The sequence below is a fragment of the Stegostoma tigrinum genome, chromosome 9 (assembly GCF_030684315.1).
Source record: "Stegostoma tigrinum isolate sSteTig4 chromosome 9, sSteTig4.hap1, whole genome shotgun sequence".
Taxonomy (NCBI): domain Eukaryota; kingdom Metazoa; phylum Chordata; class Chondrichthyes; order Orectolobiformes; family Stegostomatidae; genus Stegostoma; species Stegostoma tigrinum.
Genome location: NC_081362.1, coordinates 22,244,443 through 22,256,995, shown reverse-complemented (window position 1 = coordinate 22,256,995; position 12,553 = coordinate 22,244,443). Strand labels below are relative to the sequence as shown.

Below are 12,553 nucleotides of genomic sequence, written 5' to 3'. Positions count from 1 at the left end.
TTCTAAAACAAACTCCCAAGCAGGGCTATGTTGAGTGTACACCACTCCACCTTGATTTCTTGTTCTATTGCGTTTTAGAGTCATCTAAGTATTAACCTCCAGATTCAACTTCCATCAATACTGCGATAACAAGGTATAGAGCTGGATGAACACAGCAGGCCAAGCAGCATCAGAGGAGTAGAAAAGCTGACGTTTTGGGTCTAGACCCTTCTTCAGAAAAAGAAGGGTCTAGACTCAAAATGTCAGCTAACCTATACATCCCTGGGTGCTACGGGCAATTTAGCATTGCCAGTCCACCTAACCCGCACACCCTTCGACTATGGAAGGAAACCCTGGCAAACTCCACACAGACTGTTGCCTGAGGCTAGAATTGAACCCAGGTCCCTGGCACTGAGGCAGCAGTGCTCACCACTGAGCCACCATGCCACCCTAACACACCTCAAATCATTAAACTGCTGGATGAGAACAGTTTAACTGGTCCCTCTTCTTTATTCACCTCCCCTCTTGGTTGGTTCAAATCAAGTTAACTTAAAAAGGATCCCTCCCCTGAGGCCTTTCTGCCCGACAAATTGAATTTATGTTTTAAAAGGAGCAAATTTATTTATTTTTCTCCTCTAATCATCCTGTTCAGAAATATCTGTAGACACCACTGAAGCAGGTGGGACTTGAACCTGGGCTTCCTGGTCCAGAGGCAGGGACACTAACACTATGGTGGATGTGAGTACAATTACAACATTTAAAAGATATTTGGATAGATACATGAATAGGGAGTGTTTGGAGGGATGTGGGCCAGGACCAGGCAATTGGAGCTAATTTAGTTTGGGATTATGTTTGGCAAAGACTAGTTGGACCAAAGGGTCTGTTTCCATGCTGTATGACTCTTTGACTCTATGAGAGGCCCTCAAGCAGCAAATTTATTGAAGCTTTCTTGAGTAAGCCAAAGAGTGAGTTTATTGGTTACTAAATGTGACAAAAGTTAATAATGCAGCACACATACAGACCTGTTCAGAATAAGTAGAGTCCAAGAAAATGCAAGTTAAAAGATTTACAGATCAGTCTCTCAGGGTGGTTTATGTAGTATGATGATAGTTGATTTGGAATTCTCGGCTTTTGCAGGTTAGTTGAATTCCTTTTGTGCTGTTTTCCTTTTGACGGTGATGCGTTGGCAGCACTCAGAGCAAACAGTCCTCCTTGTCCTCTTTCTTTTTGATTGGCTTGTGCTTCCTCAGTGAGACAGTCTTAGTGTCAGCAAAGGGTGACTAGTGGATGGTGCTCCAACTGTGACCTTCACAGCACACGAGAGCTCAAACCCAGGCTGGTGTACACAAACCTCAGTTCACTTTTACACCTTCTACAAGCACATGAAGACACCAGGTTTTTAAGTCCTATGTTTGTGTATCCCTGAAAGAACAAAACACAAAAAATGTCTCCAGGAAGATGATATCTGCTGAGTCAGAAAAGATAGCAAACCCCTTTGTTACCTGTTTTGTGGATGACATTAAAGTCGGTGGAGTTGTGGATAGTGCGGAAGGATGTTGCAGGTTACAGTGGGACATAGATAAGCTGCAGTGCTGGGCTGAGAGGTGGCAAATGGAGTTTAATGCGGAAAAGTGAGGTGATTCACTCTGGAAGGAGTAATAGGAATACAGAGTACTGGGCTAATGATAAGATTCTTGGTAGTGTGGATGAGCAGAGAGATCTCGGTGTCCATGTGCATAGATCCCTGAAAGTCGCCACCCAGATTGACAGGGCTGTTAGGAAGATGTGTTAGGTTTTATTGGTAGAGGGATTGAGTTTTGGCACCAGGAGGCCATGTTGCAGCTGCACAAAACTCTGGTGCGGCCACACTTGCAGTATTGACCATAAGACATAGCAGTGGAAGTAAGGCCATTCGGCCTATCGAGTACTCTCGCCATTTAATCATGGCTGATGGGCATTCAACTCCACTTACCCGCACTCTCCCGGTAGCCCTTAATTCCTTGTGAGATCAAGAATTTGTCGATCTCTGCCTTGAAGACATTTAACGTCCCCGCCTCCACTGTGCTCCATGGCAATGAATTCCACAGACCCACCATTCTCTGGCTGAAGAAATGTCTCCTCATTTCAGTTCTAAATTTACCCCCTCTAATTCTAAGGCTGTGCCCACGGGCCCTAGTCCCCCCACCTAATGGAAACAACTTCCCAGCGTCCACTCTTTCTAAGCCACGCATTATCTTATAAGTTTCTATTAGATCTCCCCTCAACCTTCTAAACTCTAATGATACAATCCCAGGATCCTCAGCTGTTCATCGTACGTTAAACCTACCATTCCAGGGATCATCTTTGTGAATCTCCGCTGGACATGCTCCAGTGCAAGTATGTCCTTCCTGAGGTGTGGGACCCAAAATTGGACGCAGTATTCTAAATGGGGCCTAACTAGAGCTTTATAAAGTATCAGAAGCACATCGCTGCTTTTATATTCCAACCCTCTTGAGATAAACGACCACATTACATTTGCCTTCTTAATCACAGACTCTAACCTTTAGAGAATCCTGGACCAACACTCCCAGATCCCTTTGTACTTTGGCTTTATGAATTTTTTTCACAGTTTAGAAAATAGTCCATGCCTGTATTCTTTTTTCCAAAGTGCAAGACCTCGCATTTGTGCACGTTGAATTTCATCAGCCGTTTCCTGGACCACTCTTCTAAACTGTCTAAAACTTTCTGCAGTCTCCCCACCTCCTCAGTACTACCTGCCTGTCCACCTATCATTGTATCATCGGCAAACTTCGCCAGGATGCCCTCAGTCCCATCATTCAGATCATTAATGTATAAGGTGAACAGCTGCAGCCCCAACAGTGAACCCTGCAGGACACCACTTGTCACTGGTTGCCATTCTGAAAATGAGCCTTTTATCCCAACTCTCTGCCTTTTGCCAGACAGCCAATCCTCAATCCAAGCCCGTAGCTCACCTCGAACACGATGGGCCCTCACCTTACTCGGCACCGTCCCGTGAGGCACCTTATCAAAGGCCTTTTGGAAGTCCAGATAGATAACATCCACTGGGTTTCCCTGGTCTAACATACTTGGTACCTCTTCAAAGAATTATTGCGTACAGTTCTTGTCACTACATTATCAGAAGGATGTGGAAGCTTTGGAAAGGGTGCAGAAGAGATTTACCAGGATGTTGCCTGACATGGAGGGAAGGTCTTATGAGGAAAGGCTGAGGGACTTGAGGCTGTTTTCCTTAGAGAGAAGAAGGTTGAGAGGTGACTTAATGGAGACATACAAGATGATCAGAGGATTAGATAGGGTGGACAGTGAGAGCCTTTTTCCTCGGATGGTGATGGCTAGCATGAGGGGACATAGCTTTAAATTGAGGGGTGATAGATATAGGACAGAAGTCAGAGGTAGGTTCTTTACTCAGAGTAGTAAGGGCGTGGAATGCCCTGCCCGCAACAGTAGTAGACTTGCCAACTTTAAGGGCATTTAAATGGTCATTAGATAAACATATGACTGATAATGGAATAGTGTAGGTTAGATGGGCTTCAGATTGGTTTCACAGGTCAGCGCAACATCGAGGGCCGAAGGGCCTGTACTGCGCTGTAATGTTCTATGTTATATGTTCTATGAGTTGTTAACTGAGAGGAGGACAATATAGAGCTCCAAAAGGACATTGACAAGCTGATGGAATAAATGGATAGGGAGCAGATGGGCTTCCATGTAGAGCAGTGTGAAGTGATTCCTTCTTTTTGTAGGTAGAATGTTGAAAAACAATATAAAATAGTGGATACAAGTCGAAAGGTACAGGAGACTTGGCGTGTATGTGCACAGATCATTGAAGATGGCAGGAGAAGTTGAGAGGGCAGTTAATAAAACATACAGTATCCTAGGCTTTATTAACCCGAGCTTAGAGTACAGTAGCCAGGAAGTGATATTGAATTTGAATAGGACACTTACCTGATTCCAGCTGAAGTATTGTGTTCAGTTCTGGGTGCTACAATATAGAAGGATATGATGCACTGAAAAAAAGTACAGAAATGAGTTACAAGAATCGTACCAGAGATGAGAAATTCGGTTAAGCGGATCAATTGAAGATAGTGGGAGTGTTTTCCTTGGAGAGAAGAAAGCTAAGAGGTTTGTAAGAGAGGCTGGCTGGAGTGATTGGAGAGAAACTGTTCCCACTCTGAAAGGATAAGGGCCCAGAGGGCACCGATTAATCGTGATTTGCAAAAGGAGCATATGCGAGGTGAGGAAAAACTTTCTCTCACAGCAAGTTGGCACTGTTCAGAACTCACAGCCTGGAAATATGGTGGAGGCAGGTTCAGCTGAGACATTCAAGAGGGTGTTGGATGATTATAGAATTAGAAGTAGGAGATTGGCCCTGATGCTCATTTGAAAAGCTGATGCAAACACAAGGGTCAACTAGCCACCTTCTGTGCTGTAACACTTCTCTGAGCCTGTTTTGGGCTGTTTTTGTGTTTGAAGTTTCCCTGACACTTTTCATGTGTGGCACAAGACTTTGTCAGGCAGCACTGAGTTTATATCACAGTCTTTGTTTGGCTAAAGCAGCCATCTTTTTAAGAGAACAGTTTGAATTAAAAGTGAAAAGTCTCTTTGTGGTATTTCAAGGTCCTGATCCGCCATTGGTGCACTCTCCACTCTCTATTTGGGCACACCCCCTGCTTGGTTGTTCTGGGGTAGAAAACCATCCGTGGTTGAAGTGAAATGCCGAGTATGTGGAAATCTGGAGAAGGGTGGAAATGAGAGATGATAAGGAATTACAATGGTCTGGGGGTGGGATGAGAGCAGGCTGAAATAAATAGGTAGCAATAAGGTGCTTATTGGGTCAAATTCTGGTCTCTAAAGCAGAAGGTCATGAGTGCAAGTCCTTTACGGACCACTTCATTGGCTGTAAAGCATTTTAAGACATTTTCAGGCCATGAAATTTGCGAGATAAACATATCACATTTTATTATACGTGCTACATTTTATTTCCCTTTCAACGTTCTCATTTGATATCTTCACGTAGGTCAAATGTTGTTACAAAACTGAAGACCCTGTGCCACAGTCCATGCTAATGTAATGTTTTATTTTGCAGGTTTTATACAAATCAAATCTTTAAGCAGACATGGACATGTACGACCCACAAACCTTGGGTTTCATGGTGTTTGGTGGCTTCATGGTCATCTCTGCCATTGGAATTTTCTTGGTCTCCACCTTCTCCATGAAGGAAACGTCCTACGAAGAAGCGTTGGCAAAACAGAAGAAAGAGCAGGAAAAGGCTCAACAAGCTAAATCTGAAAAGAAGAAGAAAGAAAAATCTGTGGAGAAGAAAGGAAAACCAAAGAAAAGAGACGAGAAACCCAATGGGAGAATCCCAGAAGCTGAGCCCATGCAGGATGTCTCAGAAGCCGAAGTCGAAGTTGAACCTGTTACTGTGCCAACTATTGAGCATCCTATTATGGCCGTTTCATCTCCTCTTCCTCCTGAGTCTTCTCCCCCAGCCTCCAAAGAAAAGAGGAAGAAGGAAAAAAAGGTTGCCAAAGTTGAACCTGCCCCAAATCCTGTTTCAGCCCATGCTGCAGTCGGCAGCTCCTCTAAACAAGCTCCTGTGCCTGCGGTGGAAATGGTTACTAGGGAAGTGCCTGTAATGGCAGTCCCGCCTGTGGGTGCCCAGCAGGTTGCACCCATTGCTGCTACTCCTTCTCCTGGAGGTGCCAAAAAGATTGAAGCAACTCCCAACCAAGATGAAGCAAAACAAGATGCCCCAGCCAAGAAGAAAATTGCATCTAAGAAAAAGCCCGAGCCCAGTGAGTACTTGAGCTTTCTTGTTTCCTGGTGTGTAATTTTTCACTGTGTCAAAGTGGTTGACATCATCTCTCTCACACCTGTCTCTGTCATCTTTGGGACATGTGTTTGGAAATGTCTTGGACTTTTTAACCCACTCTCTAATAAAGAAAAGAGCTTTCATTCGTATGGTACCTTCCACAACATTAGAATGTTCCAAAGAACATTACAGCCAATGAAGAACTTTGGAAATATAGTTATTATTGTAATGTTGGATACATGGCAACCAAGCAGTGTCCCAAAACAGTAATGTGATAATGGCCAGGTAATCTATTTTGTTAAATCTTGATGATGCCTAAATAATCAGCAGGACACTGTAAATTCCCCTGCTGTTCAGACTGGCAATTTGGAATCATTAACATCTACCTGAGAAGACAGGGCCCAAGTTTAGTGCACAATTGGAAAGATCACTGACTATGAGCATTCCCTCAGTATTGCATTGTTAGCTTGTATTTTGTGTTTGCCTCTGGACTTAGCCCTTTGACTTTCTGAGATGCTACTAACTGTACCAAAGCTGACCTGCAAAATAATCTTTTACAGCAGAACATTAATTATCTGCCAGACCCAACGTAATTGCTCTACCTATCAGAAGCTGTTTTCTTCCAGTTTTCTTTAAGATATTTAATATACCAGCAAGTTGGTATACTGTACTGTGTAATACATTTGTTGCACTTGTTGAAGTTTTCTTCAATGAACCTGAGCATTTTTACAAATTTCTGCTGGCATAATTTAAAAAGTTTGCACCTGACATTATTCAACTGGAAATAACATCCAAAGTGCAAAATATGGCAGAAAACTGGCGCTCATAACCTTAATTTTTGAATGTCTTAAGATGCGTTGTGAGCACCTGCCACAATCTGTTTATTTTGAACTTTTAAGCTGAGAAAAACATGGCAAAAGCTTGCTTGGTAGCCAAAGTGCCTCCTTCAAAATTAAGATTCAAGATTTGTGTAGATGTAACAGAAATGAGAAAAGCATTGAGAAGATATCAACTCTATGGACAGCCCAGCAAGAATTCCAAGCAGTAGGCCAGCTAGCGATTTCCAGAATGTTAGGAATTATTATCAACACAAACTCTCTCTGTCTGTTGGGATTATTTCCTCACGTTTATGGTGAATCTACTGCAAGTATTAAAGAGCAAAATTCAATTTTATTTGCTTTGACGTACTGCCCACGTTCAGTGAGTCGTACTCAGAATTACACATTTCAACCTGGTTACCATAGAGGCATTAAGCACTTATTCAATTTGGGGTTGTCAGCCATGGCACAGTGGGTAGCATTTTCTTTCTGAGACAGAAGATTGTGGATTCAAGACTCTCTCTCAAGTTGCTAAGTTCACACTGTCCTAGAGACTCATTACTGACGCAGTTGGAAGTGGTTGATTCTTGTACGTCTGAAAAGGGTGGTGGCAGTTTTGTGACACAGTTCTGCAGATCCTCATGAGTGAAACAAAATAGTGTGGGTATACAGTTTATCTGATCTTCTCAAAAATTGTTTAGAAGCTCTACCAAATGCTGATCCAGTGGAAGTAATCAATCTGTGCTAAATTATACACGGTTAAAATAATATATTTTCAACAGCAGATTGCAATTATATAGCACTTTTAAAATATAAAGAAAACTCAAAAGCTTCACCGCTGTATGATAACGCTTAGTCTAACTGTATAGTGCGCAATTAGGATGGATGATTAAACATTTAGTGTCACTGAGTCATTGAGATGTTCAGCATGGAAACAGATCCTTCGGTCAAACTTATCCATGCCGACCAGATACCTTAAATAAATCTGGTCCCGTTTGCCAGCATTTGGCCCATATCTGTCTAAACCCTTCCTATTCATATACCCATCCAGATGCCTTTGAAATGTTGAAACTGTACCAGCCTCCAGCACTTCCACTGGCAGCAAATTCCATACGAGCACCACCCTCTGCATGAGAAAAGGGACCTAAGGGGCAAGTTTAAACCTTTCCCATCCTTCCTTAAACCTATGCTGTCTAGTTTTGGACTCCCCCACTCCAGGGAAAAGACCTCGTCTATTTACCCTATCCATGCCGCTCATGATTTTATAAAACTTCTATGAGGTCACCCTTTAGCCTCTGATGCTGCCCCAGGGAAAATAGCCTTAGTTTATTCAGTCTTTCCCTAAAACTCAAACTCTCCAACGCTGGCAACATCCTTGTGAATCTTTTCTGAACCCTTTCAAGTTTCACAACATCCTTCCTATAGCACAGAGACCAGAAATGCTTGCAGTATTCCAAAAGTGGCCTAACCAACATCCTGTACAGCCGCAACATGACCTCTGAACTCCAATACTCAATGTACTGACCAATAAAGGCAAGCATACCAAACACCTTCGCTATCCCACCTATCTGTGACTCCACTTTCAAGGAACTGTGAACCTGCACGCAGAGGTCTCTTTGTTCAGCAACATACCCCAGGACCTTACCATTAAGTCTATAAGTTCAGCACTGATTGGCCTTTCCAAAATGGAGCACCTCACATTTGTCTAAACTCCGTCAACCACTCCTCAGCCCATTGGCCCATCTGATCAAGATCCCACTGTATTCTGAAGTAACCTTTGCTGTGCACTACTGTTTCTGCTAGCTGGAGGCCAAGGCTAGTATCGTTTGGATGGGTTGATTGTCATGCTCCTATTTTAGAATTCCTTTGATCCATGCATTATGACATGCTGCATTTAAACCACAGTTTCCTCCAAGATGTCTTGGCCAATTTTTATTTCTCAACCAACATCACTAACAAAGAACAACTGCTGATCATTTGTGGGACTTCACCTTGTGCACATGGGCCATTTAAATTACAACAGTAGCTGCACTTCAGGAAATATTTCATTGACTGACTGCCAAAATTCTGTCTTTTTCCAGTGGATTTTAAGTCTGATCGCAGGAGCATAATGTCCGGTGAGTTCAAAAACAGAAGTTGCTGGAAAAGCTCAACAGGCCTGGCAGCATGTGTGGAGAAAAATCAGAGGTAATATTCTGTGTCCAATGACCCTTCCTTAGAACTGAGGAAGTTGACTCTGGTTTTTCTTCACAGATACTGCCAGACCTGCTGAACTTTTCCAGCAACTTCTGTTTTTGTTCCTGATTTACAGCATCTGGTTTTGGTTTTTATGTCCAGTGAGTTATCTTTTGCTGTTCTTTTCTGAGAATGTAAGGTTCCATTGCACAGGCTATAAGCGCACAGTGCTGCTTTCCTCCATTGGTACAGTGCCACAGTTATACCTCAGAGTGAGCACCTTGCACCAAGTCAAACCTATTCACCTCTGAGAAGTCACTTGGATGGGATCTTTACGAGTAGAGTATGGAGCAGATTGGATACTGTAGCTTTACCTTTTTCTTGTGTCAAGAAAGTTTGTTGAAGAATGAAAGGTAACAGATTAACTCCCAGTTGCGTGCCTGGGAACTGATAATCCTTTTGAGACCACTTGAAACATTTTAGCCAAATGTGATTGTGCTTGTGTAGTACAAAGATGATTCCTTTCAATGTTGGTAACGTGTCAGGGTTAGGTGGGTGGCTTGGGTTATGCAGGGCTATTGGTCCGCTGTATAGAAATTTGGGTTTACACAGCACAACCTCAAGAGGCTTTCCCGGTTTTGTTTGCTGGCTTGGCATGACGCCTAACACAAATCTATCCCCCCTCTCTCTCTCTGTCTCTCTCTCTCTCTCGTACATCTTGGTGGTTAGAAGTGTAAGCCCGATGGGTTGATGTCATCCCTCTTGGCTGCCCTTTGTGTTTGTTCATGATTGTGTGAGCTGGCCCGTCACTTGCGAGGAAAGCTGTGAGTTTGTTTGACTTTGGCAACATCTGGTCAGCAGATGAATGGTGATGAAAGCTCATTAACCCTATAACTGCTGGTTGTTTCTGTAACTGGACAACCCGTGGAAGTGCTCAGATTGCTTTTAAAAGAAACAGAGTTTAAAAAAAAAAGACATTAACTCTGCTTCTTTTGTGAACTTAGCCTATGCATACATAGCCGATAAAATATGTTGTAACAGTGAGTGCCATCAAAAAAAATGCAGGAAACTTAATCGAAGTTTCACATCAGGTTTCTGTATACAGTATTGAGATGATTAGTTGGATGTTCTGTACTTTTGAGTGGTGTTGTTTGAACATTAAATGGGCTCTCCTTCGATAGCTCAGCTGGTAGAGTGGAGGACTGTAATATGTCACAAATCTACCATCCTTAGGTCACTGATTCAATTCCAGCTTGTGGGAGTCTACAGTTTTTTTTTGCATGGCACAGTGGCTCAGTGGTTATCAGAGCTGCCTCACAGCGCCAGGGACCAGGGTTTGATTCCCATACTTGGGTGACTGTCCGTTTGGAGTTTGCACATTCTCCTCATCTCTGCATGGGCTTCCTCTGGTGCTCTGCTTTATTCCTACAGCCCAAAGATGTGCAGGTTAGGTAGATAAGCAATGGGGAATGCAGGACGGTAGGGTAGGGTAGTGAGCCTGGGTGGGATGTCCGTTGGAGGGTCAGGGTTGACTCTATGGGCCAAATAGCCTGTTTCCACACTGTAGGGATTCTGTGATGCTAAATACTAGTTAGGACACCAACGGAACTCGCTTCCCATTCTTCAAAATTGCGCATTGGAATCTTTAACACTTGTGAGCAGATGTCTCTTCTGAATGATGACACGTTGGATAGTGCAGCAGCCCAATAGGACTGCACTGAAATATTCGTCTAGGTTTTGTGTTCAAGTCTGTGTAGTGGAGTTTGAACTTAGAACCTTCAGGATCTGAAAGGACAGTGCAGCCGACCAAGTCAAGGTAGTCACTTTGTGGGGAACCACTGGACTAATGGAATGGAGAGTGGGAAGTAGGCATTAACATCCCAATTCACACAGCTTGTGAAGGCCTATTATGAAGTCTGGGCTAGCCTGACATGCGCTTTCTATTTCTGAGTTTGTAGACTTGCTCTCTCATTCTGTATCTCTTTTTGTGTGTGTGTACCATCTTGCACTTAGTTTCAAGTGCACTCTGTCCTATAAGCATGCGTTTCTCTCTGTTGCTTGAATGAATAATACAACCTGGCTCATGTTTTATTCCTTCCTCCTTATTACCCTAGGGATGCAAAAACTAATTTAGCATACCTAAAGATGTCCTTGTTGATACCATCAAGCTTGTCAGTAATCATCCATTGAAGCTGCAACCTTCTGAACTTGCCTTTTTCTATTTTAATTGAATTCCGCACTGTTGTCTCTGCTGTAGTAAGCAGAAATATGGAACCTGTCAGATTGCTGTCCATCCTGATTATCTTTAAGGAGCAAAGAAAGTACTCAGTTGGTTGTTGTCACAAGTGTCAAAAGGGGAGAAGTGGAGAAACTATTTCCTCAAACAGGTGAATATGACCTTAAACATCAAGTTAGACAAGATCGGGGAGCACACCCGAAGGGTAAAGTAAATCTGACAAACACTGCTCCAAAAACACTGGAGGCCGGTTGAAACTTTCAAAAAGGAGGTCATGACGATGAGTAATTTATTAGCGTGGATTGAGAATTAGTTAGCCTGCAGGAGACAGATTAATGACTTTTCCCCAGGTTGGAAAGACATAACTACTGAAGTGCTGGATAATAAAATGTGAGGCTGGATGAACACAGCAGGCCAAGCAGCATCTCAGGAGCACAACTACTGAAGTGCTATAAGGATTAGCCATAGGGCCTGAGTTTTATACTATATATTACTGACTTGGAGGCATAGGCAATTTATTCAAATTTGTTGATGATATCAAAATAGGTAGGAGTGAAGTTGTAACAAAGACATAAGGAATTTGCAGGAGGATGTAGGTAGATTCAGAACGTGAGCAAAAACATTTGCAGACAGAATCCCTACAGTGTGGAAGCAGGCCATTTGGCCCTTTTGAGTCTACATCAGCCCACTGAAGAGCAAAATAATCATACCCCAGCCCACCCCACCCAATCCCTGTAAGCCTACACTTTCCCTGGCTAATCCACTGAGCCTGCTCATTTCAGGACACTGCAGGTAATCCAACTAACCTGCACATCTTCGGACTGAGGGAGGGAACCAGGGCACCGGAGAAAACCCACGCAGACACAGAATGTGCAAACTGCACATAGACAGTCACCCGAGGGTGGGATCAAACCTGTGTCCCTAATGTTGTGAGACAGCAGTGCTACCACTGAGCCACTGTGCTGCCTGTATGTTGCTTAAATGGGAAAGTATGAGGTCATGCACAAGAATCACAAGGTAGATTATTATTAAATGAAGACCAAGCTCCAAAAAACAAGTGCAGCATGGAGGGATCTGGGTGCTCTGGTGCACGAAACAAAATTTTAGCGGGCAGGTGCAGCAAGTAATTGAGAAGGAAAATGAAACGTTAGCCTTTATTGTTAGAGAATTGGTGATTTAAAAATAGGGAAGTCTTGTTTGAGGACTGTGTACAGTTTTGGTTCTCATATTTAAGAAAGAATTACTGGAAGTTGTTCAAAAGAGGCTGTTTTCTGTTACAAAAGCATTGACTTCTGAGGAATGTCTAAATAAGTTAATTCATTATAATTTAGAAAAAGGAGGGGGTGATCTTATTGAAATATACAAGATTCTGATGGGGGCCATGTTTGACAGGGTAGATTTCAAGAAGATATTTCTACTGGTGGGGAACTCTTAAAATAGAAGGAACATAGTTACAGCTAAGGGGACACTCATTTAAAACTAAAATTTGAAGGAATTTCTTCTTCCAGATAGTAG

The 12,553-nt window shown here is 42.9% G+C and overlaps 1 protein-coding gene across 2 annotated transcripts in view; it reads left to right on the top strand.

The window, feature by feature from the left end:
- The window catches only part of LOC125454715 (ribosome-binding protein 1-like), a 106,071-nt gene that overhangs the window by 15,620 nt on the left and 77,898 nt on the right, over positions 1 to 12,553 (top strand). For both annotated transcript variants that reach the window (XM_048535808.1, XM_048535807.1), the window contains exon 2: positions 5,081 to 5,792. In XM_048535808.1, coding sequence (XP_048391765.1) covers positions 5,111 to 5,792 — 682 coding nt within the window. In that variant the 5' untranslated portion in view covers positions 5,081 to 5,110. The remainder of the gene's footprint in view (positions 1 to 5,080; positions 5,793 to 12,553) is intronic.